The sequence below is a fragment of the Sinocyclocheilus rhinocerous genome, unplaced genomic scaffold (assembly GCF_001515625.1).
Source record: "Sinocyclocheilus rhinocerous isolate Xijiao unplaced genomic scaffold, SAMN03320098_v1.1 scaffold1570, whole genome shotgun sequence".
NCBI classification, from domain to species: domain Eukaryota; kingdom Metazoa; phylum Chordata; class Actinopteri; order Cypriniformes; family Cyprinidae; genus Sinocyclocheilus; species Sinocyclocheilus rhinocerous.
The window spans coordinates 289,750-312,509 of record NW_015664984.1 but is presented as its reverse complement, the minus strand read 5'-3'; the positions used below and the strand labels follow the sequence as shown (position 1 = coordinate 312,509).

The following is a 22,760-nucleotide window of genomic DNA, read 5'->3' as shown; positions in this document are numbered from 1 at the left end:
ACTGTCAGAAATAAACGAAAAATGTGATAAAAACAAGTACATATGATTTTAATGCAACATTTTGTCCTATGAAGCAATATGATTGCGAAAGAACAGGCCATCATTTAAAGGGATTCTGTCATTAATTACTCACCTTCATGTTGTTCCACACTCGTAAGACCTTTGTTCATCTTCAGAACATAAATTAAGATATTTTTGATTAAATCCGAGAGCTTTCAGACCCTGCATAGACAGCAATGCAACTGACATTGTTGACCAAGTTTTATGGCCCAGAAAGGTAGTAAGGACATCGTTAAAATAATCCATGTGACATCAGTGGTTCAACCGTAATATTATAAAGCTACGAGAATACTTTTTTGTGTGCAAAGAAAACAAAAATAACAACTTTATTTAACAATTTCTTCTCTTCTGTGTCAGTCTTCAACGCACATTCACCAGAGTACCCCGACGCATGAAGGATTTGGAACAACATGAGGGTGAATAATTAATGGCAGAATTTTCATAAGTTGATAATCACTTAAAATCTTGCTTGGTGGCTGTGGTTACCATTTACTTTCACTGCATGAACAAGTTTGGATCTTCTACTATAAATAATATGTGTTGCATTCCACAGAATCAAGAAAAAGAAAAATACATATGGTAAAGAAAAAATGTTTGATTTTGATTATTGTGAACTCTCTGCAGCACACAAGTTGCATGAACTTCACAAGGTTGTGTAAAACCTAATGATCATGTTATCCAGGATGATTTTGATGATCCAAAGAGCAGCTTATGTTTCAATGGAAACAAAAACATCTGACTGTCTGTACAAAGAATCTCACATGATCAACGTTATAAATTCGCTTACTTGATAATAGTATACTTTGAAATAGTGCAGAATCTCAAATATTTCTTCCTCAATTCCCATCACTGTCAAAATACAAAATCTATAATAATTATTATTTTAATATGGCTTATTTAATAGATAGTTTTGTAATGTACAAAACTTACACAGTATCTGTATACTCCATGTGCATTGACCCAGTTTTTAATAAGCAGCTGTAGTTAGCCAGGGATCATGTGAGAGGGGGAAAAAATAGAAATTGTTGAACGGATGGAGCACAGAGTGGACAGACGGAACAGTTCCCGTTTTAAGCTGTAAAAGAGTGAGCTCTGTGCTGTAACAGTATGAAACAGATGCTCTTAGTGGTATTAAAACTCCATTTATGCGTCACTAGCAGCTACTCTGAGCACTTTAGGACAAAGGGAATGAGGAACCCAGCTATGGACAGCGGCCAAATCAAGAAGCAGTTTACACCGGAGTGTGCGTGTTCACTGACACATACATGCTTAGGCAAGAACCCACATTTACATATTCTTCCCATTGCTATTAAATATGCTTATTTTTAAATTAAGCTTGTTGAATTGGTCTTAGCAATCAGATTATCAATTGAATACATCTCTAGCATCTCTGTGAATGTGACATAAGTTTCTCCAGATCAGAACAAAATACCATGCAGATCATAGGGATTTGATTTTTTCTTTATTCTCCCTTTTTAATCTTACATAACATTACTGTTGTGTGGGCTGTGCGTGCTAAGTATATCGTGAAATCTTCGCCTATAAACAAAAGCACTGCTGTGGAATGTGAGTCTTACACCTACTTATTTAAGCTGCTGCTCGTCAGAACATCTGGTCTATGATTGAGGTCTGACTTCAGAAGATGCATCCAGAAGGTTGTGTGTTGTTGACGATACTGAACTGCAAATTAAAAATAAAAATAAAAAGATTTTGTATTACAGTAGATTTTTAACATTTGACTAACCAGCATACATACAATTTTCAAAAAATTATTCAAAAAGTGTTTTTAGCAAGAAATTTCAAGTGAAATATGGAAGTTGTGATGAACTTAGATGCAAAAAAAACATCAAAATAACCAACAAAGATAGCAATACAATTAAAAGATAATGGCACTTTTCCCACAAATGACTAATCGTGTAAGAATGTTATTTATTATTATTATATATGTATTATTATTATTATTACTACTACTACTGCTGCCACTACTACTACTAATAAAAACAAACTCTTAGAGTCATCAACAAAAGGTAAGCAACATTTAGAGAAGGTTATTGACTTTATTTCAAATGACCCATATAGATGTGACAATATAAATAAATGGTGTTGGGTGGAAACACAGGATGAAAAATTATAGACAAGAACATGTAAGAGGATTTTGTGAGAGAGCAGGAGACAGAATAAAGGATTAAATCAGATGTAAACCAGGAAAAAGAATGAGAGATTAAACGTTTCTCCTTATCTACAGTCTAATCACACACTGCCGGTGCATCAATCTACTGTCTGATAAGAGAAAATAAATATAGTTGTTGTTGTGGGAATGAAGAGAAATTCATTTTAATTTGCCTTAAACAATTTGCCACAACTGAAAAGGCAAGACTGAGATATAAAATGACACTGAATATGAGTTATACATTTTGGGGGAATCGTTTTTCTTTTGCCTAAAAAAAAAATCAAAAGAATCGTATAGTTTTCTTTTATCACTGTTCATGAACTCACAACATGTCTCACATGTCTGGAAATGGGAAAATATTTGCTATATTTACTTCTATACAGCAAAGGGGGAGGAGACAGAGAACCTACATATGAATGAGTGAGAGAGAACGAGAGCTGGAGGGACAGTATTAGAGAGGAACAGATTGAGAGAGACTGAATGATGAGAATGTGAGCGAGAGAGGGGGGAAGAGAGAGAGAGAAAGGAGGGACGAGTGATGTCCAGAGATGGAAACACTCAATGTCATTTTCAGCAACAGAATCTAAACAGACAGAGTGAGAGGAAGAAAGACACAGCCATAGAAAAGCATTAATGCTCAACAGTCATCACAGAGAAAGATGTCAATGGAAGCAGGCAGCATGGAAACCATTGAGGTTCCTCAAGACAAGATTGTCAAAAAGGTACGTGACCTTTGAGTCTTAGCCTATGAGATGGAGCACAAATGATTGAAAATGTAGTAAGTTTGCCAGATTGACACTTTGTATGTGTAATTAACAATTATGTTAATGAAAAGGCTTGAAGTAAGTCAGAAAGACTGGGGCTGGTTGTCACACTTTTTAGTCCAGTTAATGTTTCTTAGGGTAGGTTTTCTGTACAGGCACATACCTTTTAATTTTGACAATCAAAAAGTTTTTATACACTATTTAACCATTGTTGCATATGGGGTAAATTGTCTCAATGGAACCTGCCATTAATCCTACCATTAAGTTTTCAGCAAAATATAAACTGTAAAACAGTTTTTAAACACAAGACAATTCAAGAAACACTAAAAATATGGCAAACAGAAATTGTAATTAAACATTAAATTATACAATAATAATAAATATTATATATATATATATATATACACACTACCATTCAAAAGTTTGGGGTCCTACGATTTTTTAAAATGTTTTTACAATAAGTCTCTTGTTTATCAAGGCTGCATTAATTTGATTGAAAATACAGTAAAAACAACAACATTTTTAAATAGTATTACAATTTAGAATAACTGTTTTCTATTTGAATATATTTTAAAATATAATTTATTCCTGTGATGCGAAGCTGAATTTTTAGCATCATTCTTCAGTGTCACAGAGCCTTGCGAAATTATTCTAATACGCTGATTTGATGCTCAAGAAATGTTTCTTATTAATATCAATTGAAATATTGTGCTGCAATTTTTTATTTTATTCAATTTTTTAAAAAAATTTTGTGGAAACTGTAATGCTTTGTTTTCAGGATTTATTAATAACAATTTAGCAACAAAAACTTACTGACCCCAAACTATAGTATTGTATAATATAATTTATAATCATTTAAATGGTAGTCTATAATACAATAAATTATAGGAGGGCAGAATTTAAAAAAAAAATGATGTACAACTGTTGTTACAAGTATTTGTGTGACTGTACTTTCCTCAAAATCTAATCGTTATTGATATATAGCCCATGTGACAACTAGTCCTGGTATCCACATTTCATAATTGGAGCTTTAATTAGATCATAAAATGCTCTTCTGCTCCATACTGTAAATGTAGGGGTCCTTCAGGAAGAAGATAGAGAAGCTGAGGAGATGGAGCACCTCTTCAGGCGGCGGCAGCTTCAAACGGCCACCCAAAACCAAAACCCTCAGTCTGAACTCACCCACTGACCCTGACACAGAGCCCCTCAGAGTAGAGACGGAGCGCAGGAAACTCAGACCCATTGTGGCATCCGTCTTTGGTCAGGTATGGGCTGCTGTGTCACACGAGAAGTTATTTATGGTTTTGTGTTGTGCTGAGGTGAACTGTGAGCTCTTGTATTTTCAGTCATTGCCTTGATTTAAACAAATGTTTTGGTTCGCTGAACTCTGCACGACAATGAGCTAATTTACAGGCAGTGAACTTTAAACAGGGGTTTATGCAAAACTTTCTTCATTAAGTGTTTGATGTTACAATTTACACTTGAACTAAAAACGGTGATCGGGTCTGTCATATACTATTTAAAAAAGAGGCGCTGTGATTGCTAATGAAATAGTGCTTATTATTATAGTATACTGTGAAAACTCCAAAAGCGTTTTTTGTGTGATTCTGAATGAGGGTCTCTATTTGAGAATGGGTCACATGGGCATGTGGTACCCTGAAGGATTTATTTGCTCAATTAACTCAAAGACCGCTAGTCAGGATTCTGTAGTGTCTGGGTTATTTGCAGTTTATGAGTTGTGCTCTTTAATGTTTCATGTTAAGTAGGCTACATGATGTTAAAAATAATTTTTTACTACAATGTTACTTATTAGTTGGCATGACACTTGTTCTCCTGGTATGGACCCCTAAGTTATTCAAAAAAGCCTGTTTCAAATGTTGAATGATCAAATATTGGTCAAAAGTTGTCTGATGCCTGCATTGTGCTTAGATTTTTTATGTAATAATTAGGGCTGTCAGTCGATTAAAAATTTTAATCTTATTAACTAGGCCTACAGGGTGCTGCGAATAATTAATCTAATTAATCGCAAACTAAATTTGTCTGTGAAAATACCCCCAATAGATAATTTAAACCTATTATTGTGTTAAATGTTTAGGCTACAATGGCCTAACATAAAGTATGGAACATAAAAGAAGATCATTCGAGAAACATCTCAGTATTTTTTGTTCATGCAGTGAAAGTCACTAGTGGCCAAAACAGCTTAGTTACCAACAGTATTCAAAATACCTTCTTTTATGTTGTGCAAATGAAAGTAAATCTTTCAGGTTTGAAACAACATGACGGTGAGTAAATGATGACAGCATTTTTATTTTTGATTAACTATCCCTTTAATGTTTTTTAGATAAATGAAATGATACTCTAAAGAAGAAACTAAAACTACCAGCAGATGGTGGTAAATGTCTTTATGAGTCGATTCGCTCAAACGGCTGATTCATTCAGGAATTCAGTAAACGGCTCTCTATCGGTGCGTTCAAAACGGGATATATCGCCCTCCGAAGGGCACTTCGGAGTGAAAACAATCATGGCCGCCATATTGAATGGTCGTTCCAAACCGAAGTGCTCAAAACTGGCCGCTTCAAAGGGCCATTCTGAATGAAGGATTTCGAAGGGTACAACTGATGGACACTTCGGGCTCCCATGATCCTTTGCGCAGATTCTTTGCATGATGACGGCGCCCCCGTGTGGGCATGTGATGATGACGTTCAAAGCTCTCACTCCGGAGGGTAAACCCTTTGAAGGGATTAGGGCATAGGGATGAGTCCTTCCGAATGGAACACAGGGTTTAAATGGGCTACTGAATCATTGGTTCACACTATTAGTTTAAAACGCGGATTCATTCAGAAACTAAGCATCGCTGTGTTGCTCGGAGACGCACAACGTTCTGCTGTGATTTTATAGGTAATATTTGCGTTGGTAAAATTGATCAAAACGCACAATATTGTGTTTAAATTTTGAACGATATTAACTTCATATCTACTGAACTGTTGTATAAAATCACATTTGCACTGGTGTTCTTCGTGACAAAAACAGCACTCGTGTGATATGGCTCTAGCTGCTCGTGTGATATTGCTTATCATATGATATAAATATGAGACAAAAACTCATACAACAGGGGCATTTTTTTGCCCCAATATCTTGAATTTTAGGGCATAACTGCATTTATGGAGTTGTTGCCTTGCATCATATTTGTCAACAGTCAACTGTATGAAATGTAAGATGACGTACAGGTCTGGGGGCGGGGCCAGTGCGTTAAATGCGTTCAAATATTTTAATCACGTTATTTTTCATAACTAATTAAGTAAACGCGTTAAACTGACAGCCCTATAATAATAATACACATTGGGAGCTAAAATATTTTAACTGGTCAGGAAATATTAGACTGTCACTGAAAAAAAAAAGGTGTACAATTTTCACTTTTAAACAAGAAATTGTGAAGCAGACAAACTGAATTAGTAGTCTTAAAGTATTACATAACTTTAAAAGTCGTTTTTTTTATGGTAAACATGCCACCATTGTTCATTGCTGAAAAATCTGTATAGAAACACATAATTGTTCCCTTCATATACACTTCCCTCACATTTACTCTTTCCAGTCTGTAGTTTATTCATTCTTAAAACCTTTCATACAGCAGTAATCATAATAATAATTTTCTGACAAACTCTGCTTTCAGAGGATTATGGCTCTGTACTGGAGTAAAAGGTGAAAGAGTATTATGTATTATCTATTATTCACCACACCTCATTCTTTAAAGCTTGCCTTCCCAAACGCATTGGATATGAAACTAGCACAGCTTTCCATTAAATCTCTTTATTTCACTTTTCACTAATTCACTAACCTTCTTCACAAACTTAATATGAAGACCAAATCTATCAACCTTCAAATTCTTTGAACAGGACTGACTTAATAACATTAATAATACTTATTTCAAAACTTAAAAAAACATTACAACTTTAATTTTATTTTATTTATTTTTTTTGCCTTTTAAAAAGCTTTTGAGGTCTCTCAGACCCCAAAAATAACATAAAAGTTAATGAATGATTGTAATTTAAAAGAAGGTAATAACAATACACTAAATGTTATCCTTTGCAATGTGTCAGAATCTAATAACGATATACTGTATAGTTTCATGCTGAACATGCCAAGAAAAACATAAGTCTGAGAAAGGGTAACTCATCTACAATGTAGAGATTGAATCTTAGATATCATATCACTCAATCAAAGAAAAACAAAAACTCTGAGAGAGAAGAAAGGAGGAGTGAAAGGCATGGGAGAAGAGAGTGAGGGATAAAAGAAAAAAGAATAAGAGAGATTGATTGAGAAGGGGAGGATTATATGGGTGAGATTAACGACTCAAGAGATCAGATCTAAAAACTGATCCACTCACAAGAACACTCTTGTGAACACTCCAGCTTTGGCCATCATAATAATAACAGATCACTAGATGTGGGGACAGCCGTACATCCAGCATACCACAAACTAAACACTTAACCCAACGCTTGTCATTTTTGCTACAGAATTTTCCAAACATCTAATTTATGTATGCAACAGTCCATTATCCCAGATGTTGAAATCACAATGTCGGTGTCTTTTTGCTCCATAGTGTTGATTTAAGTACAGGAAATTGTATGTCTTGTTTATTGATTTATATAAAAAAATATTGACTTCTTTTACACAAATTACAACCGTCTCTCACTTATGCTGTCATTTCCACCACTCCAAACTATTTTGCCCGTAATAGTTTGCATAAAAAATATAGGTGGACATCCATGTAGAAGTAGAACCATTTTTGGTTCCTCAAAGAACCTTTTAGTGGACAGTTCTTAAAAATAAAAATCTAAACAACCTAAAGGAAAGAATCTAAAGAACTTTTTGTGCATTGAAAAGTATCTATGGATGTTTAAGATTCTTCATGGAATCATCGATGTCTATGAAGAACCTTATCCTATATCATATGTATAACTGTAAAATAATGCATGTATATTTGCTTCAATTCAGAAGAAGAAAATATCTTAATCAGATCAATGTTAACTGCCCCATCCATTTTTATTTTCCACCAATTCCCTAAACGTTGGTTTCCTGGTCACATGGAAATGCTGCCAAGCAAGGAAAACATCACTTATTGTGTCATTTTTAATCAAGCTGTAGTTTTGTCAAATTAAAAAGTGTGAAAAATGAAAATATTTGTGTGACTGTAGGATACATCACGTGCTGACAGCCACACAAACATTCTGCTTTCGGTTGACATCCTTTTTCATCTCTGCTTCCGTGTCTCTCTGTTGCTTGTCTCTTCTCTTGTGTTTTGGCTGTAATCCATCGACAGCCCACCAATATACAGCAGACAACCCTAATCTTTTCTATAGCCCACACACATATACACATAAACAAGTACAGAAGCTGTTTGAATCAACAGAAACGAGACGCTCTACATTTCACCGTCTGTAGGTCAGTTGTCTGGCTGTCTTACAAAAGAATAATTTAATCCACCAATCAGAGACCAGGTCTCCACTGGTAACCCAATTAGGAGCCGCTCTGTGCAGTGTCGCCGACTGGTTCTTTATTACATGAAAAACAATTACGAGTGAGAATTCTGTGGAACACAAAAGTAGATATTCAGAAGAATGTCTCAGGGTTTTTTTTTCTGACACAATAAAAGTCATTGGGGTCCAGTGTTGTTTTGGACCCCCATTTACTTTCATTGTATGGACAAAAATAGTTCTTTAAAAGATCTTCTCTTGCGTTTTGCAGAAGAAAGAATATGAGGGTAAAATAAAGACCGATTTTCATTTTTGGGTGAACTATCAATTTAAAATGTGCCGTTTTAATGTAAGGTTGTGTTCCAATGGGAAGACACTAATCTGCCTGTGCATGTATGAGTAAATAGGATATACAGAAAGTGGGTGTTAGCTTGTTAAATGTACAATCATGGATGTCTAAGAGTGAGAAATGTGTGCTAAGCAGATAAACCCGTGCTGATTTATTAATGTGAATGTAGAGATGGATTAGTCCACTGATGATCGAAGTCTAAGGTTTAGAGTAAGACACACTCTTTGATGCACCAGTGCTTTAACAGCAAGCGATTGACTCTTTGACTTCAGTGTGGATTACATGCATCCATGTATGCAGATATGCACATAAATGCGTATATGTTTACAGTTGTTGTTTCCAGAGAGATGGAGGGAATGAGAATGGCAGATTGACTGATACTTATAAAAGTCAATAGGCATGCTAAAATATGCTGCCGTTGTTATTGGATGCAAATATTAGTCAGATCATAATTCACAAGCATTTGGTCTTCTCTGCACTAGTAAGGAGAGAACATTTACTGAACTTTTTCCTCAGAGACTGGGGTCTGTGTGTTGTGTGCTAAGCAGATAAACCCGTGCTGATTTATTAATGTGAATGTAGAGATGGATTAGTCCACTGATGATCGAAGTCTAAGGTTTAGAGTAAGACACACTCTTTGATGCACCAGTGCTTTAACAGCAAGCGACTGACTCTTTGACTTCAGTGTGGATTACATGCATCCATGTATGCAGATATGCACATAAATGCGTATATGTTTACAGTTGTTGTTTCCAGAGAGATGGAGGGAATGAGAATGGCAGATTGACTGATACTTATAAAAGTCAATAGGCATGCTAAAATATGCTGCCGTTGTTATTGGATGCAAATATTAGTCAGATCATAATTCACAAGCATTTGGTCTTCTCTGCACTAGTAAGGAGAGAACATTTACTGAACTTTTTCCTCAGAGACTGGGGTCTGTGTGTGCTGTCTGTCTGGGCCGTTGTCAAGGTTGCACAACTGGTAGCATTTGTAAAACCTGCTCTATGGTCTGGCGTAATTATAGAATGCTGAAGTCAAAACCTGGAAGGCTAACTCTGCATGAGTTCCCTATTAGGTTACACTTTATTTTAAGGTGTCCTTGTTACAGTGCAATTATACATTTAAGTACTGAGTAATATTAACTACATATGGTTAGGGTTAGGATGTAGAGATGGATTAGTCCACTGATGATCGAAGTCTAAGGTTTAGAGTAAGACACACTCTTTGATGCACCAGTGCTTTAACAGCAAGCGATTGACTCTTTGACTTCAGTGTGGATTACATGCATCCATGCATGCAGATATGCACATAAATGTATATATGTTTACAGTTGTTGTTTCCAAGAGATGGAGGGAATGAGAATGGCAGATTGACTGATACTTATAAAAGTCAATAGGCATGCTAAAAAATGCTGCCGTTGTTATTGGATGCAAATATTAGTCAGATCATAATTCACAAGCATTTGGTCTTCTCTGCACTAGTAAGGAGAGAACATTTACTGAACTTTTTCCTCAGAGACTGGGGTCTGTGTGTGCTGTCTGTCTGGGCAGGTCACACTTTATTTTAAGGTGTCCTTGTTACAGTGCAATTATACATTTAAGTACTGAGTAATATTAACTACATATGGTTAGGGTTAGGATTAGGGTTACTTGCATGTAATTATGCGTAATTTATTGTTATTATAATAGTACATACATTTAACATTTGTAACAAGGACACCTTAAAATAAAGTGTTACCCATGCTTTTAAATGACTGACTGTATGCAAAAAGTAAAAACATTATAGAGCACATTTAAGAAAACTCAAACTCACATGCATCATGCATAATCATGCTTTTTGCTTAAATTCATTTGTCTTTAAACTTTGATGCAGGAAGGAAGAGTTTTTCAATGATCTTGAAAAATCCATCTTTTAAAAAATAATAAAATATTTGAATCTTAATTGTAAAATTGTATAAAAATACTAGCTGAAATTTTCTTCTTTTTAGCTGAGGTTTGGGTGTGTGTGATTTTGGTTATAATCCTCACCCACAGAATTCAGAAGGAACCTCATAGGATTTACCTATCATTTACAAGATTACATCCCTTCCATTCAATGTTTGTTTGCTAGTCAAAGGTTTGGACATACCCTCTCTTTATTATTACTATGTTCTACATTTTATATAAGCTATTAAAGTTATAACTAAAAATGGAAGTATACGAACTATTGTGTATTTTATATTACTCAAAGTAGCCTCCTTCCTAGATTAATCAAATCAAATATTGCAGTAGGTTTTATTACCATATGTTCATATGGTAATAAAACACATACACAGATAAACTCTTCCTGATATCTTAGTCAACTCTGGCACAGACAAACAGTAGCAGAGTGAAAAAAGTATGCCAAACAAAGGCTAAATGTTTGAAACCTATGGGCACTTTTGGCCCTGTGCACTAAAGGAAAATAAACTCTTTTCACATGTTTGTTTAATTTGTCAAATAACAGTGTACATCAGGGTTCCTCAAATCTTGCCCTGGACGGCCAATGTGCTGCAGAGTTTGGCTCCAACCCTGATCAAACTCACCTACCTATGATTTTCTAATGAACCTGAAGACATTGAATAGCATGCTCAGGTGTGTTTGATTAGGCTTTGAACTAAACTCTGCAGGAAAGTGGATCTTGCGGGTCAGATTTGAGGATCCCTGGTGTACATACATGCATTACAGGGTCAATATTGGGGTCAACGTAATCAGCATTGTTTACGTTCAGTAGACAGCGCACGCATGCTGAACGCAAACAACGCTGATTGCGTTCTGGGGTACTCTCCAAAATGGCGGAAAATGGTAACTTGGGGAGAAGAATTGTTGAATAAATTATGTTATTATTGTTTTCTTTGCGCACAAAAAGTATTCTCGTAGCTTTGTAAAATTACGGTTAAACCACTGATGTCACATGGACTATTTTACCGATGTCCTTGCTACATTTCTGGGCCTTGAACGTGTCAGTTGTGTTGCTGTCTATGGAGGGTCAGAAAGCTCTCAGATTCCATCAAAAATATCTTAATTTGTGTTCCAAAGATGAACGAAGGTCTTATGGGTTTGGAACGACATAAGGGTGAGTAATTAATGACAGAATTTTCATTTTTGGGTGAACTATCCCTTTAAAGCTGTAGGTTTTCATAAATATCAACCCTGCCCTGGGACATAAAAGTGTCAAACGTTTAATTTTTCCAGTCACCACTTTCCAAACTATCATCATCCCTCTCCACATTGTCCCTCATACTCCGGTCCAACTCATCCATTTAAAAATGCTAATAAAATAATTTTAGTTTTAGTTTTGCACATGCACGACATTTGTAATATGTAATATGTATATGTAAACAAAACTAATTTTAAGCATTTACGCCTAAGCCTTTAGATAGAACAAAAGGGCTTTAAGATAATGCATAAATATAAAAAAAAAAGTCCAAACTTTTGTGTGGTAATGTTTTAATTTAATTTAATTTAATTTAATTTAAAATTAATTAATTAATTTTTTCTTTCATCTTAGAATCATCTTATGAAAAATATGAAATTCTGCTTTTTCATCACAGGTCTATCACTTTGTAAACATTACAGAATATCAAAAATGCTTGTTTGGTTCCCTCTAGTGGTTATATAGCCATAATACAGCTGCTGACGGTAGATAGAAAGGAATCTGGAAAAAGCTAAATATATAGCTCTAGCTTTAGTTTATTTTACAGGGTGTTTAAGATCCCTCTTTTATTTAAAAGACATAAAGAAAAAATTAATTATTCATATTTAAATCATTCATACTGAATTGACGCTGCCCTCTTGTGCTAGGGAGATTTAGTAAAGTCTACGTTAACAAATCTAATATCATTAAAATGCCATATTTTGTTGTATTACGAAACAGCCCTACATCTCTATCTGTGTATGCCTACTTTGTCTCCACCTGAAGAACTTTTAAGCACAATTATCTTTTAACTGATCTTAAAATATCTCAGTTGTGTATAAAAAGAGAATGTGAGAGAAAGCCTAGCATGGAATAAAGAGATTACATTGTAATATTGCATGAATGTGGGTTTGAACACAGTAATACCTTGATCTGGACCAAAAAATCATCTTACTTGTTAACATGTTTTGCGCTCACCTGCATGTTTAAACCCATCTAATCTTATAGACAAACATAATTTAATTTCCACCAGTGTTATTGATGTTAATCATAACACTGTAAAGTAATTCTGTAAGCCACTGTCAAATGTTTTTTCTCCCTCTAATACCAAGAATTAGATCTTTGCCCAGAATATTATATTTTGGGAGTTATGAGTAGATTAGAGCAAAACAAACAACCATGATGATGGGTCCGGGGATAGCTGTCATTCAGATATTTATTTGTTTGTTTGTTTGTTTGTTTATAACAGTCATTCACCTAAAGGAAAATAGATCATATAGTAGGCTAATATAGTAAATATAGTAATATTTTATAATATAGTACAATATAGTAACATATACTGTATAGTAACATGCATTGCTATGTATAGTACTGTATAACATAACATATAGTAACTAATAAGCTATATAACAATATTTCCCTGTGTATACACTTTTTTCCTGTTTTCTACACTGACATTTATTATAAGTGCTGATTTGGCTTCATCTACTGATCCATCTATCCTCTCATCTGACCCTTTTGACCTCTGATCCCTGACACTGCAGCTCATCACCCTTCTAAAAACCATCTGATGGCTGTCTACCTGCGCTCTACAATCTTTCTACAATCCTACATTCCCTTATCAGCACTGCCAGCTGCGTTGCACTCACCATGTAATCTGGAATGTTGTGGATTATGCAGACCTTTCCCACCCCTTTGCTCTCTCTCTCTCTCTCCATTTCTCTCCTCATCCCTCCATCCTATTTTGTACCGTGCCAGTCACTTGCAGTAGAACAAGTGCGATTAGAGTCTGTCACAAGGCAAAATGAGGATGTGAGAGAACATGGAAAAAGAAAGAAGGGGGAAGAAAAAACGTGCAGAGAGAGAAAACAGACAACAGATGCAAGGTCCGAGAGCATCAGGATTAGAGTGCTCAGAAAACCCTGGAAATGCTGTTTCTGGCTGAAGGAATAGGTCTCACTGCTCCCTGAAGCATGCCGTGACTGTTTTTGGTGGTATTAGCATCACTACCCATCACCTCTTGTTTAAGCAGCTCCGCCCCCTCTTGGGATATTCTGATGACAGGGATGGTGTGTAGCAAAGTTTACATAATAATCTGAGGACAGGAACCAAGAGTGAGTGATAAAGAGGGAGGGGAGGGACAGAGATGACAAGAAAGAGTTGAAGCAGTGACAATTAGAGAAATACAAATGATGGGAGCGAAGCCATCTAAAAGAAGCAGCATGAAGAAGGTAAGAACTATATTAGTTTTTAAAAAATACTATTTTATAAATTGTAGATTAGTGAGACTGATTTAGAAAATTACTTGAAACTATTCATACTTACTTGGCCTTTTGCAAAAAGTATTATGGTGCGATAAATTAATCTGTTGAAATGAAGTGTGTGAATTAAGTTGCAATATTTGTAATGTACAAACTTAAAGGAACATTTCACCACTTCAGAAGTTTGGGGTTTTTAACAAGAAGTCTCTTATGCTGATGAGGACTGCATTCATTTGATCAAAAATACAGTAAAACTATTATTTGCAAATACTACTATAATTTAAGATAACTTTGTTTTGCTTTAGCTTATTTTAAAATAATTACAATGTATTCCTGTGATGGCCAAGCTGAATTTTAACCAGTCATTACCACAGTTTTCACTGTCACATGATACTTCAGAAATCATTCTGATATGCTGAATATGCTGAATGTTTTTTTTATTATTATCTATGCTATAAAGAGTTGTACTGCTTAATATTTTTGTGTAAACAGGCATATAATACTTTTTCCAGTATTCTTTAAAAGTTCAAAAGTACAACATTTATTTAAAATAGAATTTTGGGAAATACTGGAAACATTATAAATGTATTTACTTGTAGTTTTTTTTTTGTTGTTGTCAAATTAATGCATTCTTGCTGAAGAAAATTATTAATTACTTAAAACTTAATTATTTACTAATTACAACCCTTACTGACCCCAACCCTTTGAATAGTACTATATATAATGATAAATTATGAATATCTTCACATTCATGTCATTCCAAACATGACTATACATAATATTTATAGAAGAATGTCCAAGCTGCTCTATCACAATAAAACTGAATGGTAACGATGGCTTTTGAGCAGGATTTTTAAGATTTCCAGTAATCAAATTTCACTCTTTACTTCACACAAAGCAATCATATGGCTTCAGAAGATTTGTAATATAGTGCACTTTTGTGATGCTTTTATGGTGCTTTTTTAAAGCTTGTCAGTCCCTGGTCCCCATCCACTTTTAATATATGGAAGAGAGCAGGTCAGACATTCTGCTAAACATCTCCTTTCGTGTTCCACAGAACTGTTTTTTTTTTTTGAGAACTGATTTGGTTCCCAGGAAATTTTTAAAAAAATATTTGTAATTTATAGTATAAACATCGGCACCACATACAGCAGCATTAGACCTTGTCAGACTACGATTTTGTCTGGTGCATAACAAAATGGTTCCTTGCAAAGGGGGTCCCGCCCCTGGAAGGCAGTGGACTGCCATTGGCATCCGCCGTTGTTCGAGGCAGCGGTGATGCGGCAGCTGAGGATGAGGATGATGAAGAGTTGGGGCAGCAGTTTGAGGAGCCGATATGTGCTTTGGTTCAGAACTGTACCATGCTACACAACATCGTGGGCCCGGCCTGCATCTTTCTCCGACAAAGCTTCGCTCAGGCTCAGCTCGTATGTACACACACACTTACAAACACACCTTTTTTAGACAATGCATGGTGTGGACACAGAACATCGGTGTCAGAATTTCCATCAGGGAATCAGATGATCATTTTCTGTCTTATCCATCTTCAGTCAAATCCTCCCTTGAGCCCCCATTACTTTCATAATGACCCATCATCTCCCATTCCTGTGACTGGAGGATGCTGTGCCGCATTGTCCTTTGTGAGTCAATACCAGGTCATTTTTATGTTGCCAAGTCCTTCATGCAGATTTGTGACGATGCTTAAATTTAAATGCACTAAAAAGTAACAATTCACATTAAAGTGTTCATAATAGACATGAATGCACAACCTACCATGAATGCATTTCTACAACCTAATTATTCTCATTCTATTAAGTTCCTGTAGATCCTAGAGTACCGATCGACGTGACTGAGACAGTGTAATATCCTTCTGCTGTCAATTGTGGTTTATATATGCCATTAGTATAATGTTCTTTTTTACTCATGGGAGAATCTTGGTAAAAAACCTCTTATGTCTCTGCAGGACAAAAAAAGACAATCATTGTGCATGTTTTTTTCAAAGAGGTGAAGATTTTTCACCTACCATTGGCAGTATAATCAGATCCTTATGTTAGTCTGGTGAAAACTACAAAGAGAAAAAGTGTACAAGTGTGTAGTTTCATAGTAGCTTAATGTTTCATATCAATGTCTACATCTGTCTGATAATCCCAGAATCATTTTTTTGTGTGGATAGAAAAGTAGGGTGTAAGCTGCAGAAATTGCTGCAAAGACAAAACAGATGGAAAATTTCCCTGAAATTGTTTGTGACATATTTATTTATTTATCTAAAGCCTTTTTCACCAAATAATATCACTCTATTTTTATCTGCTCAGTAGTGCAGAACTTATTGAGGCTCCAGGGTGCATGTTGAACAGACTACGTAAAAACTATATATTGTATATTGTATGGGCGAATACACTTGATTGTCACAAAAAAAAAGATATGTGAACTCCATTTGACTCCATTTGTTGCCTGGCAACCTGGACCCTTGTAATCTGTTCACCATAGTGACCTTATCCTACTGCTGTTTGCATCATGTTTGCCAATTCATGGTAGTAATCAGCCTAAATCCTCCCCAGCTGTGTGAATATGTTCTGACTGGCCACTGCCAAAGCACAGGCTCAGTCAATCAGATCAAAATCCAAATCACTCTACCATTTGTTATTATCTTACTTATGTAATGTATAAATGTTGATTCATTTGAGATGTCATTGCTCTGCTTGTTCTTTTTTACTTGGAGTTATGCTGATAACGTTTTAATGGCAGAGTTTTTGCATTTCCACGAACATGAATATCTGACAACACGCAATCCCATGTGTGTGCTTTTCTATCCTTAGATAACTTACAGTATAATCCATAATATCATAACACTGTGATTCTCAGTCAGTTTTGCTTCAGGACCTCAGTATTATTAAGTAAAATATTAAATCCATAAGTCCTTAATTACTGTATTCTAAGTTCATTAAAGGAATAGTTCACCCAAAAATGAAAATTTGCTGAAAATGTACTCATCTTCAAACCATCCAAGATGTAGATGAGTTTGTTTCATCATCTGAACAGATTTGGAGAAATTGATCATTACATCATTTGCTCACCAAAGGATCCTCTGCAGTGAATGGGTGCCGTCAGAATGAGAGTCCAAACAGCTGATAAAAAACATCACAATAATGCACGTTCACACAATTCACATCCATCAATTAACATCTTGTGAAGTGAAAAGCTGGGTATTTGTATTTGCATATTTCTCCCCTGACGAGATGACTTTTTCACTGGGGAAAGCAATATTATGGATAAAGGACTCATAATTTAGCCAGAAGCAAAAGTTTGAAGTCAAAAACATCTTAATGGATTTTTTTTTAAATACAAACACACAGCTTTTCACAAGACATTAATTGATTGATGGAGTTGTGTGGATTACTTGTGGATTATTGTGATGTTTTTATCAACTGATTGGAGCAAGTGATGCCAAATATTTCCAAATCTCTTCAGATGAAGAAACAAACTCATCTAAATCTTGGATGGCCTGAGTCTAAGTCCATTTTTGGCTAATTTTAATTTTTGAGTGAACTATTCCTGTACATTTGTTAGTATGTTGTGCAGTATGTGTTGTACTGTAGGTGAAACAGTGATAAACCCCACAACAGGGTTTATAAATACATTTTGTGGATGATTCTGTGGAATTTTTTTGGGAGAACATGCCCATGGCATATGTACCATACCAAATATGGTCTGTATCTGCTGAATCTTCCCTGGAAAGAAGAAGATACATGCATTAGTGCTATGTGTGGTTCAAAGCACATTTTACGTGCAGGCACTTCTTTTGTTTTCACTTGTGCTGACCAGTGATCTGAGCCTCATGTGTTTCATTCATCCACCCGCATGTTCATGCAGCGGTGTGCAGATGGTCGACCCCAGCAACACTGACTGACAGGTGTGCGTGAGGCACGCTGGTACAATGTACTTTGAGTGACAGTTCAACAAGCACAGTCTGAATGCAAAGCAGATTACAGGAAAGATTATAATACAGGGTTCCCACACTTTCTAACCAATTTTTCTATGATTTTTCCGCATAATTTATAATGATTGGATGACTAAACCGTTAAAACATTTATGTAATTGAATTATTTTGATTCTTTATATTTTGTTATGATTATACTATTTTTAATTATTTATTTGTATTAATTATTTATTATAATTTTCATTATTATGCATGTTTTTTTGTGTGTGTTTTGTATGTATGTGCCTGGCTACGTATCTGTGTGTTTGTCCTAATAGTTTGTCTCTGTATGTCTCTTTGAAATCTGTACTCACTGCAGGACAGAGATCTACGGCCAGAGGAAATTGAAGGTACAGAGATATCCAACATCACTGATATGCTTTATAATATCATTAAGAGCATTAAACTCTCCCACCATCCAAAGTAATATGATTCCTTCCCTGATTGACTTCTCTCCCTCCATCAACATGGAATATCTTGCCATTACCTCTCTCAATTTTAAACAAATCTACCTTCAGTCTCCTCTAAATCCCTTGATAAGATACATCTAATTTATTAATTCCACCAAATTATTTTTCTTTCTTCTGTGGAACACAAAAGGAGAAATTCAAAGAATGTTTCATAGCTCTTATTCACATTTCGCTATATTCAAAAAATATAATTAATGGCTGTGATTTAATCTGAATTCAAGTTCTTGACACAGTACTATTGTATGGCTTCAGAAGACATATGGACCACTTATATGATACTTTTGTACAGTATTTTTTTAGCTTGACAGATCCTGCTCGTTTCATAATTTAATTGTTTCCTTTTGTGTTCTACGGAGGAAGAAAAAAGCATTAGCTATTGCTTTGCAATTGCATAAGTGTGAGTAGTTTTGAATGAACTACTCCTCCAACAAATGATATGAGTGATCACCGTACCTTTATCCTTAAAAATCCTCTTACTGGACAGATTACACATTAATGTCAACAAACTAAGGAAGATGCTCTCTCTCATTATTTCTCTGCCTTCAGAGTTGAAAGAAGCCTTCCAAGAATTTGACAAAGACAAGGATGGCTTCATTAGCTGTAAGGATCTGGGCGAGTGCATGAGGACGATGGGCTACATGCCCACAGAAATGGAGCTGATTGAACTCAGTCAGCAGATCTGTGAGTGGCAACCTTGTTATCATTGCACTTCCTTATCTCAGTTGGCAGCATATATATTTGGGGTGTATTCATGATACTTCTTACATGATTGTATGTTTGTTCACTAGGTGGTGGTAGAGTGGATTTTGAGGACTTTGTAGACCTGATGGGCCCAAAGATGCTGGCTGAGACAGCAGACATGATCGGAGTGAAAGAACTGAGAGATGCTTTTAGAGAGGTTGGTGTTCCATGCTACTGACAGGTGTACAGTATTCCCAAGTTTTCTGAAGTCACGCCCCTTTTAATTGATCTTTTTGTCTCAGTTTGACTCCGATGGTGATGGTCAGATCAGTCTGGCTGAACTGAGGGAAGCCATGAAGAAGCTGATGGGAGAGCAGCTCAACCACAGAGAGATTGATGAGATCCTCAGGGATGTTGACCTCAATGGAGATGGGCAGGTTGACTTTGAAGGTTAGAAATATAATTGTGCTCCACAGGTTCTTTCATTTTGATTCTTGCATGTGCATTTGGGAAAACCATTATTTCTGTCAGGACCACTATCGTCAAAGATGATTGACAATTAGCATACAGTTTGGATTGGCGGTATGGTTCTGTTCTGGGCAAGAACTCCCTGCGCATCCATGCAGCCTAGCATGGATGAGAGCAGGGAGTGCAGCGATAACCCCCCCAGGGTAAACAGAACAGAACCAACATAAATGTATTGCAGATATCGTTAAAGTTCAATAATGTTATGTACACGGTGCCTTGCTCAAGGGCACCTCAGTCGTGGTATTGAAGGTGGGAGAGAGCGCTGTACCTTTGGATTACGAGTCCGACTCTCTAACCATTAGGCCACGACTTCCCCCAGTGAAGTTCTTAGCAATGCATATTACTAATCAAAAATTAAGTTTTAATATATTTACAGTAGGAAATTTACAAAATATTTTCATGGAACATGATCTTTACTTAATATCCTAATGATTTTTGGCATAAAAGAAAAATCAATGATTTTGACCCATACAATGTATTTTTGGCTATTGCTACAAACATACCCCAGCGACTTAGGACTGGTTTTGTGGTCTAGGGTCACATATACAAGCGCTGGCCAATTTATTAGGTGCACCTGTTCAACTGTTTGTTAATGCAAATTTCTAATCAGCCAATCACATAGCAGCAACTAAGTGCATTTAGGGATGTATGGTGCGTTCAAGTCATGTCGGATAGATCGTATTTACGAGTTGAACGCACATGAATGCCACCACAAAGTCATTATTACGAGTGGGAAACTCGTAAATTTTCTTTAAGCCCCGAGTTTCCGAGTTGGGGGCGTGTCAATGAGAAACATGGCGGAATCGATGGATGCAATGTCTGTAGTTGACGGTAAATTTTTTTTTAACTTGATAGTTTAGTTGTCCTATAAACTTAAATTAGTCATGTTCTTTTTACGCAGCTAGTTAATGAAATCCAAATAAAAAAATGCTATCATTTTTGCACCTATAGGTGAAAAATCTTTTGATTTGCCATGTTGCATTTAGCTAACAACTTTTTTTAATCTCTGTATTTTAGCATTTGTTGATGCTGAAAATCAGTTATACTGGGATCCTGGTCTAAAAAAAATATTAAAAACGCAAAACCCACCTGATGCGAATTCTTTGCTCTTCGTTTTCTATAAGCAGAGTTAACAGACCCTGTTGCATTTTCTTGTAATTTATTAAAAGAAGGTACACCGCCATCTTGTGCCGACTAAACTGACTTGAACGCACCTGACGTCGTAATTACGACTTGTCAACTCGTAAGTACGAACGTCCCAGGAGGACTTGAACGCAGCAGTAGACATGGGTTGCATTTCCCAAAAGCATCGTAAGCTTAAGTTGATCGTAGCTCCATTGGTTTCAATGGGTCTACAATGTACTTAAGCTTATGATGCTTTTAGGAAATGCAGCCATGGTCAAGATGATCTGCTAAAGTTCAAACCGAGCATCAGAATGGGGAAGAAAGGTAATTTAAGTGACTTTGATCGTGGCATGGTTGGTGGTGCCAAACGGGCTGGTCCGAGTATTTCAGAAACTTCTGATCTACTGGGATATTCATGCACAACCAACTCTAGGGCTTACAGAGAATGGTCAGGAAAAGACAAAATATCTATTCAGTGGCAGTTCTGCCAGTGAAAATGCCTTGTTGATGCCAGAGGTCAGAGGAGAATGGCCAGACTGGTTCGAACTGACAGAAAAGCAACAGCATCTCATAACCATTCGTTACAACTGAAGTATGCAGAAGAGCATCTCTAATCACATAACACGTTGAACCTTGAAGCAAATGGGCTACAGCAGCAGAAGACCACACTGTGTGCCACTCCTGTCAGCTAAGAACAGGAAACAGAGGCTACAGTTCGCACAGGCTCACCAAGATCGAACAATAGCAGAATGGAAAAAGGTTGCCTGGTCTGATGAGTCTTGATTTCTGCTTAGACATTCAGATGGTAGGGTTAGAATTTGGCATAAACCACATGAAAGCATGGATTCATCTCATCTTGTATGAACGGTTCAGGTTGGTGGTGGTGGTGCTGGTGTAATGGTGTGGGGGATATTTTCTTGGCATACTTTTGCCACAGCCAACCTCAGTATTGTTGCTGACCATGTCCTTCCCTTTATGACTAGATACTTCCAGCAATATAACATGCCACACTCTTTAAAAAAATAAAATAAAAAAAAGGTGCTTCAAAAGGTTCAAGTGATGCCATAGAAGAACCATTTTTGGTTCCACAACGAACCATTCAGTCAAAGGTTCTTTAAAGAACCATCTCTTTTATACCTTTTTGTAATCTGAAGAACCTTCTTTCGCCACAAAGAACCTTTTGTGAAACAGAAAGGTTCTTCAGATGTTAAAGGTTCTTTATGGAACCATTTAGACAAAAAGGTTCTTCTATGGCATCGTGAAGCACCTTTATTTTTAAGAGTGCAGGTCACATATACACATGTATATATGCCTATTTATAAAGAATGGCTTGTTGTATTCCTCATTTGTAAGCAACTTTTGATAAAATTGTCTGATATATATGTCTCTATAACCTATTTTTTTCACCTTATGCTCCACAGAGTTTGTCCGAATGATGTCTCGCTAACTTAGAAGACTCATGAAAAAGGGAGAGAACAACCAGCTTGCCAACTCCTAATGTGAAGAATGAAATACTATGCGTCTGCTTTAATTAACTACCTTATGTAATTATTTAATCCATACTCTTTCTTCATACAGGGACCTTTATTTCACACATTTGCTTGTTTTTATGACAAAGAGGAAAAGTGTGTTTCTTATATAGTTTATTTCAACATTTTGGTCTGAAATAAAAAATAATAATAATTAAGGAGTTAATTAAGGAATTTTCCATGTTTCCACAATATGTTCAGAATTGTTAGGATGCAT

At 35.9% G+C, this 22,760-nt stretch overlaps 1 protein-coding gene across 2 annotated transcripts; it reads left to right on the top strand.

Moving 5' to 3' along the window:
* The first annotated feature begins 2,731 nt into the window (after nt 1–2,731).
* Nucleotides 2,732–22,675, top strand: LOC107730525 (calcium-binding protein 2-like). Of its 2 annotated transcripts, none has more exons than XM_016541375.1 (7): nt 2,732–2,952; nt 4,071–4,259; nt 18,530–18,560; nt 19,227–19,361; nt 19,469–19,578; nt 19,664–19,811; nt 22,436–22,675. In XM_016541375.1, the coding sequence occupies exons 1-7, from the start codon at nt 2,890–2,892 to the stop codon at nt 22,459–22,461; spliced, it is 702 nt and encodes a 233-aa protein (XP_016396861.1). In that variant the 5' UTR covers nt 2,732–2,889; the 3' UTR covers nt 22,462–22,675. The 2 variants fall into 2 exon arrangements, with proteins under 2 accessions (XP_016396861.1, XP_016396860.1); XM_016541374.1 differs by lacking the exons at nt 2,732–2,952; nt 4,071–4,259 and adding exons at nt 13,752–14,204; nt 15,449–15,661.
* The last annotated feature ends 85 nt before the right edge of the window (nt 22,676–22,760 follow it).